The sequence below is a fragment of the Corvus hawaiiensis genome, chromosome 5 (assembly GCF_020740725.1).
Source record: "Corvus hawaiiensis isolate bCorHaw1 chromosome 5, bCorHaw1.pri.cur, whole genome shotgun sequence".
NCBI classification, from domain to species: Eukaryota; Metazoa; Chordata; class Aves; order Passeriformes; family Corvidae; genus Corvus; species Corvus hawaiiensis.
In genome coordinates this window covers 11,572,231-11,590,194 of record NC_063217.1, presented here as the reverse complement: position 1 = coordinate 11,590,194, position 17,964 = coordinate 11,572,231, and the positions used below count along the sequence as shown (strand labels likewise).

Sequence of the window (17,964 nt, the reverse complement as noted above, 5' to 3'; positions counted from 1 at the left end):
TGAATTTTCTCAGCCTGCCCTAGTTCAGCACTTTCTCATAGTGCCTGCTGAAGGACCTGGCAGCTGGAGGAACACTGTGGTGTGGGCTGTCTGACCCTACCCTGTGGCACACCAGGATAAATGTGAGGCTGGGTTCAGGAATGAAGCTTGAGGCTTCCCCTCCTCGTGTAGCTCAGCTAGGAAACACTGCAATGTGTTTGTCATTTTAGGTTCTCGAATCCTGTATTGTGGCTAGCTGAGACTTTAAACTGCAATTTATCTCTAGAAAAGCAGATGAATCTCAAGTGACATCTCATTTTCCAAATTTAGTCTCTGATATAAATAAAAACAAAACTCAAAGAAATTCTAAAGTCTCTAATGATGGTCCAATAGTTCTTACCAAGGAAAGCTCCTGATTTGGAAGGTCAGGAGTGAGAACAGACACAGCCAAGCTGTTCCCATAAATGAGACACCAAATAAAATTTGCTAATACTTAACCTACTGTACTTAAGTGCTACTGTACTTCAGAAACAGATTTCCATGGGAAAAAAAAATAATTTCTTCACTTCGGTTTCCTTTGCTGTCCTCATGAAAGTCATATTAATTCCTATACTATTTTGAAGCTTAACTGGTATCAACATCATATAAGTCATGTCTCTATAATGGAACTTCTGAGGCATAAACAGCAGCCAATGTTTTTTCCTGTTTTCCACTAAGACACTGACTTCTTTTCAATGTTTTTGTGGTTTATGCTTTAAAAGATGTTTTGCTTTCTTATGGATTCAGCTGCTGTGGAGAAAATATTGCTGCACTGTGACCCTCTTGGTTTTCAAAAGCTGAAGCAAAGTACTACAAATGCTGCTCGTGTATTTTGAAAGTGATAAAAGGATCCATTCTTGCCATTAAAGCATCATACCAAAAGCTGATCTCAAAAAAATTCAAAATCATCAGTTACATGCTAAAAAGCTAAAAAAGTAAAAGTTCTAAGGAATAATTCAGTGACAGCAATTAACACTCTATTTAAAAACTTAACAATTAAGCCAGGAATTAAGCTTATGTTCAACTCAGGACCATGGAGCTGGTTTACTGGTTCTACAAAATCTCACAGGAAAATTATTCCCTTGTAATCAGATTACTGACAAAGAATATCCTTGATAAGACTTAATTTTTGCAGATATCTAATAAATTGAAAAGGAATAATTTTGCATTGCCTTGATCTTAAGACAGATGCTTGCTTTAGAAGTCAAATTGAAAAGAATGTGATACATTGCTTTATAGAAGGGAATGTTTTTGTAACCACTGGGGTGAAAAAAAAATACTTTTCTGTGAAAGAAAACAGCTTCATTTATCGGTAGCAATATGTCAAGGGAGCAGGGGAAAGCACACAGACACTTAAACAGAGCACACTTCCAGCCTCCCTGGAGCTGGACTTCATATTGCTTTGAAGCAGGGAGCTTTGTGTTCGATAGCTCTAATTACTTTTTGCCACGAATTTTGTTTATCGTTTATGGACTCATATAAGCTTTTAGCATCAATAAAATTCTGTGACAAGTTCTGTAGCTGAATTGGGCAGTGAGTGCAAGCACCTGTGAGCAGTTTTGCACCTGCTCATTAATTTTGATACCCTCAGTATTTGTACTGTTAGTGGCAGGGACTATTTGTTTCCCCATTTTTATAACCCGTTAATACAGTTCCCTCCTCAAGATTATATATTTTTTCACACTGGAATGACCTTATCTTTTTCCCTTGAACTTCACTGTAATATGAATAGTATTTGTCCTCGTCTGAAGGGGTTGCTGTACCATAACCCAGCGAGTTTATCTATTTATGGCAGTCAGTGGCCAGACTTCAGAAAATGTTGCATAGGTCCAAAAGCGGATGATTGAGGTACCAGCAATGCAGGAGGTCTTTTTTTTTTTTGCCATTTGCTTCTGCAAGTTGTGTGAATCAGACAGAGCCTAGAGATAGTTGCTGCATTTTAGACCACAGGATTATTGCATGGTTATTTTTTTATTTTTCCTGTTGTGTTTTTATTGTAATTTTTGTTTATTTTTTGTCTTGAATTGTTGTTACTACGCATCACATGGACCTGTTTAAACTCCACTACAGAAAGGAAACCAATTAACTACTTTAGAATATTGCTTCCCTCAGTCTGGGAAAATGAAATGTATATTCTATTTAAGCTTTCTACTTCGTAAATTTGGTAATAATTATGGTGTAATAGGAGCAAGAGCAAAATCTAAGAAAAGCAGCAAGGAGTAATTACAGCTTAACACTTCTCAATCTCATCTGTCAGTCATCTATAAGGAATTGCTACATTCATCTTTAAGTAGCCTGATAATCAGCTCAGTTTAATTTTAATCCACTTTCATTTCTTAGAGGTAATTTGTAATGTTTTACGTATTGCATAATTTATTAGTGGAGTTGACATCGAAGCAAACTGGCGCAGATGCAACAGGCAAGCAGGAAGTGCTGCTATGAGCTCTAAATACATTGAATTCCATGATCCATTGCCAGGAGAGTCCTTAGGCTGCACTTAAGTTGCAGAAGGTCATCACTCAGTTAAATGGGGATACAACCAAAAAATACTCATGATAATGTCCAAGCATTTTTCAACTGACTGGCACAGGAGAATGGCTCTCAGCTGAGGTTGACTATTGCCAGATGCCTGCTAAGAGGCCACCAACTTCTTGAACTGACAAACACCAAGAAACAACAATGCAAAGCCTTTTTTTGACAGGTAACTTTATTAATAATGGTCTTGGATCTGTCGCACCTACCAGGTGCCTGTCTTTTTTCACACTTTGCAAGACTTTCTGAAGAATAAACTAGAAAGGCAGAAAGTTAGTTGAAGCTACTAAGACACACATTTGAAGGTGGGTCTATTTTGAACTTTTTTTTTTTTTAACAGAAGTTTCAATGAATGTGTGTCAAAAAAACTTAAATACACTGAGAAATACAGTAGAAAGGCTATATTTACAGTCAATTATAATGGGCACTGCCAACATATCCAATAACAAAAATAAAACAAAACCTTTTTTTTCATGTTTCTATCATGCTTTTTTTCACAGAGGTTTTTTTTAAATATGATTTTGTTTTTTAAAAAATACAATAAGGAAATAATTACATTCTTAATATGAGAACATTATCATACAACATACACCCTGGGCCAATTAATTTGAAAGTGTCTAACAAAACTTGATACTAAATTAATATTCTCCATTTGAAAAATCAAATTGCCACAATCATCTCATTTAAAAAAACACCTTTGATCCCCCAAAGTCATGATCTGGGTTTTTTTTTATAAAAAAAGCATCACCCATTAAAAAGAACAAAACCAAACAAACAATTTTAAAAAAGCACCTGGTACAGTAACAGGCATTTGGTGAGGAAGAACAAGTGTAACATTTTCTTAAAAGACATAGAAATGGTTCAAAATATGAGTTTTCCTTTAAAACAAAAGTCATGTTGCTCTATGGCTGAGTTTGCCTGGTGATCCTGAAATCTAAAAACGGTGAAAATACAAGCTCTGTGGCTCTTTATAAAAAATTGTGCAGCAATAGTGCTATTCAAGGCAACAGAGCACATTTCACAGCACCAACTGTGGTCTACAGAGAGGTTATTTCCCAAGCTTTTTGGTTTTCCCCCTTTCAAAACCTTGGCCATTATGTAGAATAGACTAATGGTGGTGGCTTTGTGGAGCCTTTGCTGGAGAAAGATGTTTAGTTTATGTGGCAGCCCCTGTGCAGCAGGCACTACAGGGGCTCAGGGTGCTATAGGTGCTGAGGGGCAAAACAAGATTTTATCCCAAGAATTTTTATAAAATTAAGTGTTCTACAGGTTTACTTGACCCTGAATCAGTGGTAGAAGACTGATAACTAACTTCTTATCATGCTCCTGAGGATTTATTTACAACCCATGTGTTTAAACAGGAAGACTTGATTTCTGTGTGCCCTCCTGTGTGAACTTTAAATTTTGCACAGCTGCTGCAAAAAGGTGCTAAAGGTCCCCTTTGCACTGAGTTATGCTTTTATACTTCCTGTACCTGGCAGTACCTGTTCTGTTTCCTTTTAGCAATTAGCACATGCCACACTTCATCTTCACACTGCACTAGCAGAGCTCAAGGAATGCTGCACCACCAGGGCTGGGGCTCCGTGCACAACCCCAGCACCACACAATTTCTGTTTGCCTGGACACAAATGTGCACACATCTACCTCAGGCATAGATTAAAACCTGTCCTTGCCAAGGAATTTTTCTTTTTTTTTTTTTTTACCATGGGATACGGGGGTGGAAAGAGACAATGCCAATATTGGGTAAACAACACAAGGGATTTGGCTTTTGACTACTCTGCATTACTTGATGTGGGACCACTTCTCAATGGCAACTGTTACATCATTGCAAATGTTGACTAGAAGCCTAATTTGCATTATAAATATGTACAGATATAAATTAAATATTTATTGAAATATACAAATAAATAACTTAATTTGAAATAAAAAGCCTAAATGAACTTACTTTTGCTTCAAATTTGTTTCTGCTATTATTTATGGGAATTTGATGCTGTGTAGTCCATAGTCATACAGTATAGATTGTGCCCTCTAGTTAGAGAGTTAATAAGAAGTAGATGACCTAAACTAATATTAAAAGAGTGTGTTTTCAATGAAAACCACACTGACACTTGCTTTCCTATTACATCTGCATTCCTGTGGCACTTTGTACCAAGTAAAGTCACAAGAAGCAAAGAGCCTTTTCTCATGCTGGGCCCCATTTCTACACTGCTAAGGTCAGTGGGATCCCTGGCCCTAAATGCATTTGGAAACAGGACACAGCCCTGTCTCCTGTCAGCTATCAGGTTTTTGATAGCTCTGTGCCTTCAAATTCCACAAGCTCCTGCAGGAAGCTCTCTGGCATCCAGCTCAGCTGAGAATCCCAGTGTACCCTCCAGGAGTTGCACACACCCATTCCTAAAGGTAAGAGATAATCAGAGATAATCTACAGGCTTGGCCATAAAGGGATGTGATCCTTGATAACTGCTGTCTTGCCAGTTTCTGTGATTTTAATTGCAGTCTTAACTAATTATCAAGACTCCAGCCCTAACATCTGTGATTATCTCAAAATATGTGTAGTATTTTTTTTAATTAATTTTATACTCCTCACAGTTGAGGAGGAAAAAAATCTTGAGAGCATGATTGAAAGCTCTCCAAATGCTTAAAAAAAATACCGAGAAAAACTTAGAAGAAGCCATCTTATTATACGTTCCCCCCCCATCCCCTCCTGATTTTTTAAAACCAATCTTGATAGTTTGAAGGGCTTCAGTGGCAATTTACTGCATATAATTTCTCATGAGTGACATGGATGGAGACAAAGGAAAAGAGATTTTTATAATTTTACAGACTAAAATGCAAGATGCTGTTTCCTAGTAAACAGAAATGGACTCCTGTTTGAGAAAATCCCCAATTATTTGTTAAACTGTTTATAAAAGAGTCTGAAAATTATCACCTTTGCAGTCCATCTTCCTCAAAATAATAGCTGAGGTCTGAAAAGACAAAGGAAACTAAGTACAGCAGTGTTCTATACCTCAAGTTTAACAATACTATATTATAAAAAATAAAACGAGACTGACTGCATAAGTTATTCTGAGTTGCCATTATCTGTTGAGGACTAATTTCAGTTACGTTTTCTTTTTCTTCTTCAAAATGTATAGAAAAGAAGCAGTATCTAAAAATAACCTGTTTGCCTTTTAAAAAAATCAGGAACAAGTCATAGTTCAAGAACATGACCTTTGAAAATGACTGGTGCTTCAGAACAGCAATAAAGAGAACACACAAAACCGCATTTGTCTCAAAGTTTGGCAGCTTTTTATCTCCCAGTGACAAAAGCATCTGTCTAAAAAGTATCCAAAAAACGCTTCACCAATGAGTCGTTGTCGTCCCAGGGAGGGCGGCGGCACTGCAGAGCTCCTGGGCTGAGCAGGCCTTGCTGCTTCTGTGAGCACATTTCTTCAGTTTTCTTCTGCCATGTGAGCAGCTACCAGCAAAGCCTCTGCTCATGAGTTAGCCTTGCTCTGTGGCAGAGCTCAGAAGGCAGTTTTGCCTTCTAAGAGTCAAGGTTTCATACCAGTCTTCAGCAGTGTTCAGGCCATCTGATGGACTATAGTTAACATGCTGGTTCTGTGCTATTTCAGCAAAGTAAACTTTCAACTGTGACTTTATGCTCCTTTTTAATTCCTATGGTTAGGTTTTTTTTGGTTTTCATTTTCTTTACCAGTGACGTTGGAAACAAGGAGTTACAGCTAATAAAAAGGGGCACACGTAGTTACACAGCAATACAGTAGAGGGAATACACAGGCAAATTAGCGCCAAGCTACCATTAACTTAACAGAGTTATAAAACTTCTTATGTTTTATCACTTGATGTGACCTTTCACGTGAGTCCTTTGCAGCCTAGGTCTTGGTCTGTCGTAGGTAAGGCCTTTACGGAAAGTGAATGGTTTTGGTATGTTTATGTTCCATTTTTCATCTCCCATTCCTGGAAAGGCGGGGGGGGGGGGGGGGGGTGGGGGGAGAGGGGACAGGAAACAGATAAAGAAACTGTTAAAGAAATCAGGATATTTCACTGATGTCATCATATCTGCTAAGCCACAGCTGGGGTCAATAACAGTTTTTCCGTTAACTTTGCTGGATTCAGCCCACAAATTAGTTAGGGAATACTAACAAGTGTGTTCTGATAGTCTGTGCACAGCATCCACCCCTCCAAAACTATATACAGGAACTTATTTTCTAGTGCAGTGCAAATGAGCCATGTTTGTTTTCTGCAAAGGGGACTTCTGGAGCAATTCGCTCCCCACAGCTGGTGTAAAGCACTCAGCCCTCCCTGAGTAAGAGAGAGGCTGATTTAAGCACACTCTCTAAATGACTTGTGTGAGACAGCAGGAAGCCCTCAATATCTCTCAGAGCTGACAAGTGATTGCTTTACTGCTCTTCAATTTTTTTTTATTATAAGACTCATGGCAGACACATAACTTGATGGCTAAAAAGAGCAACTTAGCAGAGAGACTAACATGCAGGGTTAAGAAAAACAAGTCAATTTGCATTGCATTTGTTTCCCTTAATCCAAATTAAGCTGTTGCTTGGCAAGTTAAAGAAATTGCTTTGCCTTTCTGTGCCTTAGTTTCCCCACCTGTTAGATGAGGACAAGGACACCATGCACACCAAAACATGTAATCGATAATGTTTTTGTTCATATGTCTCAGAACAAGGTATTGCCATTTCTTGTGCCACATAGGTGAAAATCATGAGATTGCTACAGCTGAACACCCAGTTCAATATAACTTGCAGCTATCGAATGACACCGACAGCATTTCCTAACAGTACAGAGGAGCGGAAGAGCTGAAGCAAGATGGGCTCACCTTAGGACATCCACACTGTACTACTCCCTGAATCACACCCTTACAGCCATCAGGAACTACTGAACAACCACAGAAGATGGCCTCTGGCTCCAGCAATCCCCTTGGAGGAGCCTCCCAGCTGCTCTTTGCCAGGCAGGGGGCTGCAGATTCCTCTCTGACCCATCTAGTCTACAGGCAGCCTTCTGACTTGGTTCCCAACCTGAATTCCTGAATTTAACACTCATTCCACAACATTTAAGAGCTCTGACTGAAAAACCATTACTTATGCACGTAAATAGCTGGTTTTTTATGCATGTAAATAGCTGTTTCTGCTGCTGAAAGCAGCAAGAGCATTAGTTTGGCTGGACAGCTGTATGACCATGACACCTCTTCGACTGCTGTAAAACAACAGTAAAGGTCACAGTTGGTGGCTGCTTTAGCAATATAAGGAAGAAAAACCCTTGGGTTTAAAGGTAGACAATAACTTACTTTGTTTCTAAACTGGTTAGGGTTTTTTAATTTGTTTTTGGGAGGGTTTTTTTTGGTTTTTTGTTTTTTTCATTTAAATGGTGCTTTTACTAAAACTCAGTGTATTTTAAATATTCCATTTTACTCTTCAAATTATGGTAACTCTAAACTTAAAACACAGTACTGGTAAAAATTGGATTACTTTAAAAACTCTGTTAAGTGTATATTCTCTAGGTATATGCTACCAAAGTCTAAAGGAAGTCCTTGACTAAGCAACTGGGAGGAGAATTTTTGAAGTGTTAAATAAGCCTTGAAAGAAGAAACTACTTTTGCAGGTGCAAAAGGAACTTTTTCTTTGCTTCCACTGCTCCAGCAGGTTCACACCAAGGAAAGAATGTTTAAGTCAGTATTGACAGCTTGACTGGGAGCTGGGAAACCGGGACAGCTCCTTTTCTTCTCCAGTCCTTGAACACAAGGAAAATATAAGCTGCTGACATTCACCAGCCCACTAGTTTAAAAAAAAAAAAATCAGAAATAATAATTTCAGTTTCCTTGCTGCACATAACAATTTGGTTTCAGAAACTAATTTGATATTTAAATGAGTATGTGAAATGTTTAAATAATACAGCAAGGATATTTGAATCTTTTTACTTCTCGGGGACTACTAACGCAGAATATTGTTTTCCATATTTTAATTACAGTCTCCATTTCTAGCCAAGTACAGATTAGACAAAATTGCAATTAAAATGCCTTCTGGCTTCTTAAAAGTACGCATAATTACCTTCTAAAAAAAATTTAAAGATACTTGCAAACAGAAAAGTTTAAAAATTCAAATATATGTATGCATATATGTGTGTATGTACAGTGTATGTCTTGAACAGCCAATCCCCAAATTGCTGTTCGTTAACACTTAACACTAGATCTGTCTTACTGCTTCTCTCTGTACTTCCTTCTAATGTTAGTGTATCGGAGAGGAGAAAGCTTTTGGTGGCACAGCTTCCCAAACTGCCGTCCCAGGTGCCTGACGTCCCCTCCCAGGCTCGGCTGTGCAGGGCACAGAGGCACAGAGCAGCAGCAGCTGCCCCAGCACACACACAGTGCTGCTGGCTGGTGAGCACGGCCGTGACACGAGGGTGGCTGCGAACACAAGGCTGGCGGGTGACAGGCTCAGCATCCTCCGTGCAAGGAAAGGGCAAGAAGGGAGGTATTCAGTGCATTCAAATACATACCAGGGGAAAAAAAAGGTATTCTGACATTTTGAATGTTTCTACAACTCCCTCATAGCATTGGGAGATCTGCCAGCTGCTGGAGATGCAAGCGCAAGCACAGACGTGGAATCTGTTTCACTCCCACAAACTGCACTGACATCCATGCGTGGAGAGCCAAGTTCTGCTCTGGGATACTCACGTGTGACGCCCTTTCCTGAGCCACATCTACAAGGCGTGGGCTCACTCGCAACTGCAAAAGGCCAAAAGAATTGAGAGCCAAATTCCACCCCCGCACATGTCCAGCAACCCCCGAGCGTGGGGCGTGCTGCAGATGTGCACCTGATGGCAGCTGTGGCTGCCAATGGGCTGAGAACAGATTGGGTTGCACTATCTAATTCAGCAAAATTTCACTCTTAATATTTAGTGCATGAGGTTTTAGGAAAAAGCTGTTAAAGCTGAATTGGATACTTTGAGTTATTTTTCTCAGCATGGGAAAAACACACTTAGTTGCTCCATATCCTTTTTGATTAGCCTAATCCTATGTCCAAGATTCCTCTGCTAAAAAGCCTGACCAGCTTATTGTGCCATCCAAAACACACCGACACCAAAAAACACAGCAGGGTTTTTCCTGTATGGTATATGCTGGGCATAAGAATGTCCTATAGCTGGAAGGTATTCTTTACACCAAAAATGTTTATGTTTTTACAGTGCCCTGGTTTCTCCAGCTGTAACAATTAGACGGCTGGATTTAATGTGCCTGTCCAGCACAAATCCATTTGCAAGGACTGTCCTCTGCTATTCCCTGAGTATTGCTGAGCTAACATCCACATCTCAGACAAAGTGTACAGTTAGAGATGATATCATTATGGGACAAATTAGGGTATAACTGGAATACACAGATAAGCTTTAGAGCACATAAATCCTTCTTCAGGTTTGAAACATAAGCTGCAAACATCAAAGTTGATTAGAAGTGAAACCTATTAGGCCGAGTGTAATTATTCTTAGTTGGATTTAAATGAATCAGGCTAACTGGCAAGAAAAAGCAGTTGATGTCCACGGAAAGGGGGTAGAAGAAGGGTGAGAAAGCTCTCACAAAAGGTATAGCAAGAGAAAAAATTCTATTATGATAATTTAATAATAAAATAATTTTTTGAGATGCTGATTTTTCAGTATCTACTACATTTAGGCTCCAAGCTCATGCTCAGACACTGGAAATGCATATAATTACTGAATACATGTAACAAAAGTTACTTGAAAGTTACTCCTGATACAGAAGACATCAATGAAGAAAAGAAATAGCCTGCATGAAAGACAAGTGTTTATGATTATTACCATTTATAATTACAACTAGCAGTGAACTACCAAATAAACAAAAGCTTGGGCCCAACACTAATACTGTCACCCTTGCTTATGTGTTGCCCACATGCTTATGCTGCCAGCAAATTTAGCCCAGAAGAATGGTCATACAAATCCCATTTAAACTAAACCACAAAAGTCAGAAAACTGTAACAATACAAGAGGATGGCAAATTTCAGCCTGGTACTTGCAAGACTAAATTAAAATAATTAAACTTTTACTTTTAATGTACATTGAGTGGATACTTGCACAACACATTGTTATTTATTATAATGTACATCTATTCCGTCCTTGCACTGGCTGGAAAAGATCAGACCCAGTCTTGTGCCATTTCTAATCACTTACTATAACAGTGCTCTTTTAACCACTTCTCTGCTACACAGAGTAGTGAACACATGGACTGTCTACACCACAGACCACTTACCTTGCAAATTAAATCTATAAAGCAACAAAGAAAAACATGGAATGAGAGTCAAATCTGTCTCCCAAACTACTTACCAATTCTTCTGCAAAAGGTTCCCCAAACCAGCAGTATTTATGTAGTAATACAAATAATTTAGTTATTCTCTCCTTAAGGCTAAATAAGACTTTGTAAGAAAGTAGGAAAAAGCACAGAAAAAGAAAATTAGACATTAGTTCTCTCACCTTTGCCTTTCGAAGGACATGGCCTCGACATGGAGAATTGTTTGTTGAAGGAGGTCGCTTCAAAGCTGCTGCACTGTTCACAGGGATGGAGCATTCAGTATCACTGGTATCACAGCTGGAGATTGGAGAGTTTTCCAAAGTTCGGTGCTTGAAAATTGGAGACTAATGAAGAGTGAAAAGCCTGTGTTGAGTTTCCTCCAAGCAGTCAGATGTGCAGTGTTTTCTAGTTTAGATTCAGCACTACAAATCTTTTTTTAAACGAAACTATATTCATAATAATGATGGATAAATGAAAAACTGATTAGAACAAAAGAAAAAAACCAATGTGCATGACTGCTATGTGAGGAAAATTGAAGTTTCTTTTCTGTTAAACAGTGATGGGTCTGATTAAACAACTGTGGATAATCCAGAGGAACTGATGTATTCCTCTCTTATGTGATGGCTGCTTCACACACAGATCTATAGCATAAGCTGGGACTGCCAAGCTCCACCATGAATGTGGGAGATGTAGCCCTTGCAAAGTGTGACAGCAGCTGATAGGGGACCAGCACAAGCAGGTCTCCATCACTGCACGATGACTTGGTGCATTTAAATCTCCCTGGCCTGGAGCAGTAGCTCACTTCCTGCACTTCTATAACCACCGAGGACAACAAGATGTTGGCTTTTGCACGTTATCCCAGCACTTACTGCCTGTGATTCCCACGTCTACCTGATCCCTGCTGTTGTAGAAAATGTAAATAACACAGAAAGGCATTTAATACTGCTCTTATTTCTTGGGTGTAATAAACCATTATAAAACTCTCATTCTTATTCATTTTTGCTGGAGCTGAGAAGGCTGAGCACTCCATGAGCACAGCCCATGGTACTGGGACTTGCAAGTTTAATAGCTTTGCATACCTGTGGACTTGATGTTCCTGATTTGGGTTCAATAGCCAAGCCCAGTGTGATGCCACCAGCCAAGGCTTTCTTAAGGCTCTCCTTCACCTCAGTCAGTTCTAGCTCCAGGTTTACACGCTCAGCCTCCTTCTGTTTACATTCCTCTTCCAACTTCTTTAACTTGTCTTCAAGAATCACTTGGGTCTTCCTGCCTGTCATTCAGAGCAATTTTATTATTTCAATAAAAAGGTTAAATTGACACTTAAAGAAATTATTTTCTTTCTAAAAAGTAAGGAAACAAGGCCTCTAAATATCAGTGACATGAAACAAAAGTTAGGTACTTTACATAGAACACTTTTTTCATGTAAAAAAGCTTAGTGACATAAATCAAATGCCTTCTATCAAGTGTCATTCCTAGATATCTAGTCTGATTTCAAATTAGTGTTGTTTTTTTTATTTTTCTGTATCATAAAAATATAATTAGCTAGTCACAAAAAAATTATTCCCGTGTTCTGCTTATCTGAAATTCTCATCAGTGTAATTCCTTACATGTGTGTATACATACATACACATATATAAAGTAAGTATATACACTGACACAGTATGTATTTTTATCTTACACATTTTGTATCTATATAGAAAGCAAATACAGACATTACACAGCATTGGTCAGCATCAAAACCAAGCCTTGTTTAGGGTGACATGTCTTCAGCACAGAATACAAAGCTGTTTGGATAATTAAGCCTAATTCTCAGGTGAGAATTCAGCACAAAAAAGCACCTCATACCAGCATTGACTTCAATGGCAGCACGCAGATCTTTTCTCTCTTTCCGGAGCTGGGCCAGCCTATTCCGGAGGGCTTCTTTTTTCTTTAGTAGCTCCTCCTCTTTGCTTTGTAATCTCTTTGCATCTGCCTCCACACGATTCTTGCCGTATTTGTACTGCTCTGCATCTGCATGTGTTAGATGGTTTCTTAAATTAGGGTTTAAACTAACAGTACAATGCTGAACTATTCCCTGAGAATAAACATGACATGAAGCATGTCATGGTTCCCCTTGGCAGGGTTGTTGGAACTAGATGATCTTCAGGGCTCCCTTCCAACCCAAACCATTCTATAGTTCTATGGTTTGAGAAAAAGGTTTGCCATTCCTCTTCCACTGGCTCTTTCTCAAGGTCCATGATTTCTGCCAAGTTCTGCAGCACAGCTACAACGGTATGGGAGAGAGTTTGTTCTCTATATTTACATGTGGAAGATGAGAAATACCAGTTACCTTACAGAACACTGGTTCTGAAAAATAGCCTTGCCTTTCTCTGTAGTTCTGAAGATGGAAAAGAGGCTCCTCTCCAGCTATGAACCCTTCATTTTTAATTGGAAGGGTCAGAGGAAAAAATACCTGCTTGGCCTTTTGGCTGGCTTTCATTCCTACTTCAAGTGCACATCTTTTCTGACCTGACATAAGAGATACAAAGATGTTCACACTTCTTTGATTCTTGACAGCTTTCTTTTTCTTTTTTAACTTCTCATACAAATGCTTTCATTTCATGGCTTACATTTGTGGTCTATTTCATATCACAGTGCCCTCTATAACTCTGCTCCAGTTGCAGACTCAAAGAAGATAGGTCAGCTAAGAGATCACTTTGTCTGTTGCATATCTGAAGGCAAACTCTATGATATGAAATCATTCCTGACAAAGAGTTGTTAAGCCAGTTTTGGTCAGTTAGAAGCTACTTTTGTCCTAAAGTCTAACACAAATTTTTCTTATTACCATTAAATCCATGACTTCTTAAGTAAGACTTCATTAGTAAGTCCACTTTTGAATAACACAGTGTTCTTACGTCTACACCAGCTTCTCATCCTCATTTTCCAACAGGAAGACACAATTCCTCTCTGCCCCAAATGTGAAGTCAGTATTCCCTTTTTTTCCCTGCTGTCCTCATGACTTTGCAGCCGTGAGTCCACATTTCATATTTATCATTCTCCCATATGACACCCTTTTCTTGTGTGGTGTGGCAGGAGTTAAGTGACCAATCTATCTCCTATTCAAAGTCTTGGTGGCATCTCCTCCTCGGCCTCTCAGCCCCACAAGAACCACAGTGGTTCTTTACCTTGTCTACTAAGACAAGAGCTCTTTCGGCTACCCTCCTGACTCCACTCCCAAGTGAGGCAGCAGTGAGGACAGATACTTACTGGATGCAGTGCGTTTCACACAGGAAACTGTTTCAGGTTTCTTCGGCTGGCTATTTAAAGTTCTTGCTTTTCCGGCGATCCCATTAGTAGTCACAGGAGGCTTCTTGCCTTTAAACTGTTTGAAAACAAAAGTACAAATGGGCTCCAGCTATTCCTGTGCCACTGGCATTACTTTCACCCTTTCATCAAGGGCAGAGCTTGACAGAAAGCCGCTTGCTCCAAGAGCCTTAATAGAGCACATTGATTGAGCTGGAGACGGCGCTTCCTCCAGAGGTGCCTCTGGGAGCTGCCTGCTCAGTGGGAGCCGTGCCAGCAATCACAGGATAACAAGGGGATGAACTCCCCGTCTCTGGCAGCATCATGGTTTCCAAGGTGTTTAGATCTCTGGCATTTACGATATTAGGAAAGCCATTGCAAGGCAGAAAAAAATGTGCCTTTGAAAAATTTTTGCAGTTAGGATTCTTGAAACACAAGTTTGTCAGAGATAATTTCATACAGAAAACCCACCAGGGTTTGCCACACAAAAATTCAACACTTTCCTATTTACTATATGTCCTTGCCATCCTTGTGGTGGATTTATTTTTTTTTTAAACAATATAATTATGACATGTTCTTAAGTGCTAGGGGTTAACATATTGTTCACCCCTTATACAATTTCTAGCTACTAATTAAAAGCTTTTCTTACTTAAAAAACCCTCTCATAATGGCCAGACAGTCTCACAAGATTACCAGGAACAGAACATTTCATGTTCAAGGGGTTTCCATTTAGATGGCTCACTGCAATGAACTGAACCCAGGGAAGACAACCCTGTCCTGACTAATCATGGTGTTTCCATGGAGTATGCTCCAGCCAAGCACAGGGCATATGTGTGCCATGCTCTGTTCTCCTGCTTCCAAAAGTTTGTGAGGACTGAATTGAGAGTGCACTGAGAAGCTTGCTGCTGCAGTAATTTATTGCTCATGTCCACCTCCAATTCTGCAACTGTGCTGAATTCTAATATTCCAATATGAGGTTTCTGTAAGGGTTGAGTTAATGCACAGTATGACAGGTACCTTATACAAGGGAAACACTTATCTAACTGTTCCTTGTCAGATTAAATTGAAAACCACCCATCATTGTGATATATTCACAGGTTTATGCCAATGACCAGCTTTCAGAGACCAGCTAAGGGCTCTGAGAGGCTCCTGGCATAGCTGTGAGCAAGGCTTGCTCTGCTCCCCTGCTGGGTTGTGCCCATCTGCTACAAGGCTGAGCATACAGGACTTTGTAGATTCATGTTCAAGCTAAGGTACTAAAGCCTGAAGTCACCCTCAGAAAGCAGCAGACAGGGGCTTATTTTTTTTTTTATGGGGAAGAAAATAATAGGCAGTAATATAAAGATGGTATACATGAATATAAACAACATAATTTACTAAATATATAACATCAAGTTATTATATATATGCATATTCACAAAATATATAACCATAGTAAACATGATATATAGATTAGTACAATTCTAAAGAGCCAGATTTGCTGTCACCGTCAGGTCATATTTCACCTATCTTTTTTTCGAAGACATCTCTGCCTGAGGAGCCAGAAGGTAGCTAGACATTCATTCAGGTTAAGTGTGGAAGGTCCCATTTATTTTTTTCTTATTATTCACAATCGATAAATCATCAAGAACATGTGGGGAAAGCCTTTCCCAGGTACCACTACTTCCACACTGGAATTTACAACTTCGCAAACCTGCTTCATTTGCAGTGGGCTCATAACTAAACTCCAGGCACTTCAGTGCTAACACTAAGAGAATTTAATAGTCCCTTCAGATAACAACCAGATAAACAGAACAGCCAACAAATAAAAAGCTTTGTTAAGTATTAAATAGTACAGTACCTGCGAGCCAGATCCCCTCCCCACAGCAGAGGTATTAGTGACAGACTGAGCAGAAGACAGATTGGATGAGACAGGGTATTTGTAATGGTTAGAGGAGAGTTTGTCAGTAGATAACCTATTGGGTTTCCTGTCAGCTGGCGGATAGCGCGCAAAGATTTTTGGAGACGGCAAATTATCGTACAGGCCTGCGTTATCATAAAGCATTTCTTCTCCAATGTTCCTGCTACGAGAAGAAGGAAAGCCATCTTCTGGTTCCCACTGCAACACATACACCTCAGCAGTTAGTGAACAATACACCATGCAGAACCTCCTAAGTGAAATTAAAACATTAGTGATGCTTTGGACTGTAGTAAGCCCTTAGTGCTTAGCAAGCATACAATTACTACCTACACTTAAATTATTTAGGAAGTGGGGGTATTTATTTCCAGTGTGGAAAGCAAGCATTGCATTCCATGGCTCACAGCCTCAGCCCTGAGCATCTTCCATAGTGTAAGCACACCTATTACCCTCGCTGTTTCATGGACTGCACCTTCAGCTGGTAGCTCTAGCACCAAGGGGGCACAGGCAAGACTGTGTTAACGGGGATACTCACAGTTTACACAGATGAATCCATGGGATTATATCTGGTACATGAGTTGTTAAAAGTAATATGGCCTAGCAGCTATCAGAAACCAAGAGGGTTTTTTCTAGTTTGTTTTTCTAATTTCTTCAGGCTGCATGTCTTTCCCATGAATATCAGCTGCTGGTATGCTAGCACTACATTTTATTTGATGGAGATTTATTATTCTGAGCTACAAGAACTGAAATAGCTCTTTTTTTTTTTTTAGTTTTTAGAAAAATGGAAAGTTCAACAATAGTACTCCAGTGATTCAGCTGATTAACCTTAAAAGAAACCAACCTGGGTTGCCAAATATCCTTCCTTAACCCATCCTGGCCATGGCAGTACACTGGTGAGCACATCCAAGAAGTACACAGAGACTGCTTCCACACGAGTGATCATGCACTGTTCCCAAGAGGGGATTTCTAACTTCTTTCTGACATTACTGACATATTGGAGGACTGAATATCCAGTCCATTTCACACTTTGAAACTCTTAATTTCTCTTGAGTTCGCCCTTAGTGAGGCCTTTAGGCAACAGCACGAATTAAGACCTGACATGGGCTGTAGCTCCCCTGTAAATGTTCCTGAGGACCATATATTGCTATTGGGTAGCATCCACTAAATGTTAAATCCTATAACACATCTGCCTATGATCAGCTCTGCAGTTTATGAAGATGGAAATGACCACTGTGGTTCTTCTTTGGGACAAGCAGCACCTGCAGTCCTCAGGAACACAGCTGCAGGGACTGAGAAGTGTTTGGGTTTTGGTGTTTTTTCAACAGACATCAAAAATTAACTGAGTCCTTAATTTTGCCTGTTCCAGTGTGATCTAAAAAATACCTCCTCGAGTGAGTATTATATTCAAGGACTTGGCAACAAATCATCAATAGGCAACTGCTTTCCAAATGCACATTGGCTCACATGCAGGTTAATGTAAGCAATATGTCCCATGCCCATATATTCTATAGGTGTGAGAGGAGTTTGCAACCCCCAATCAAAAACATATGAGTTCATCTGGAAACTGCCCAGTGAGGATCTTTAGATAATACAATTTTCAGATGTCCACGCATTCAACACATGCAAACCATTTGTTCTGTGCACATTCAATTCTTACCGATCCATTTATGCAGGGAACATCATCATAATGAAGTGCCATTCCACTTGGACAGGCGTAGCCATTGGCAGTGCTTCCCCGGTACGGATTTGTAGATATAACTCGCCTGTTCATGAAACTGAAAAATGCAAAGTAAAAATAATAAAAACCAGCACTTACACTTAAGCCTAGATGATGATTCAGTGGTATATTCCCCATGCCCGATTATGTAGCCTGGAAGCACAGCGCTTCTCACTTTCTTCAGGGCAGTTTTTCTTTGCTACTCAC

At 39.6% G+C, this 17,964-nt stretch overlaps 1 protein-coding gene across 4 annotated transcripts in view; it reads right to left on the bottom strand.

Annotated features, from left to right (window-relative positions):
* Positions 1-2,704: 2,704 nt before the first annotated feature.
* Positions 2,705-17,964, bottom strand: part of AFAP1 (actin filament associated protein 1) — a 114,898-nt gene continuing 99,638 nt past the window's right edge. The window contains exons 12-19 of one of the 4 annotated variants that reach the window (XM_048304590.1): positions 17,698-17,815; positions 15,984-16,241; positions 14,108-14,222; positions 12,707-12,871; positions 11,941-12,131; positions 11,044-11,205; positions 9,242-9,292; positions 2,705-6,507 (exon numbers count right to left, since the gene is read on the bottom strand). In XM_048304590.1, the coding sequence (XP_048160547.1) occupies positions 6,481-6,507; positions 9,242-9,292; positions 11,044-11,205; positions 11,941-12,131; positions 12,707-12,871; positions 14,108-14,222; positions 15,984-16,241; positions 17,698-17,815 (1,087 nt within the window). In that variant the 3' untranslated portion in view covers positions 2,705-6,480. The remainder of the gene's footprint in view (positions 6,508-9,241; positions 9,293-11,043; positions 11,206-11,940; positions 12,132-12,706; positions 12,872-14,107; positions 14,223-15,983; positions 16,242-17,697; positions 17,816-17,964) is intronic. The other 3 variants (XM_048304589.1, XM_048304591.1, XM_048304592.1) reach the window with 3 other exon arrangements.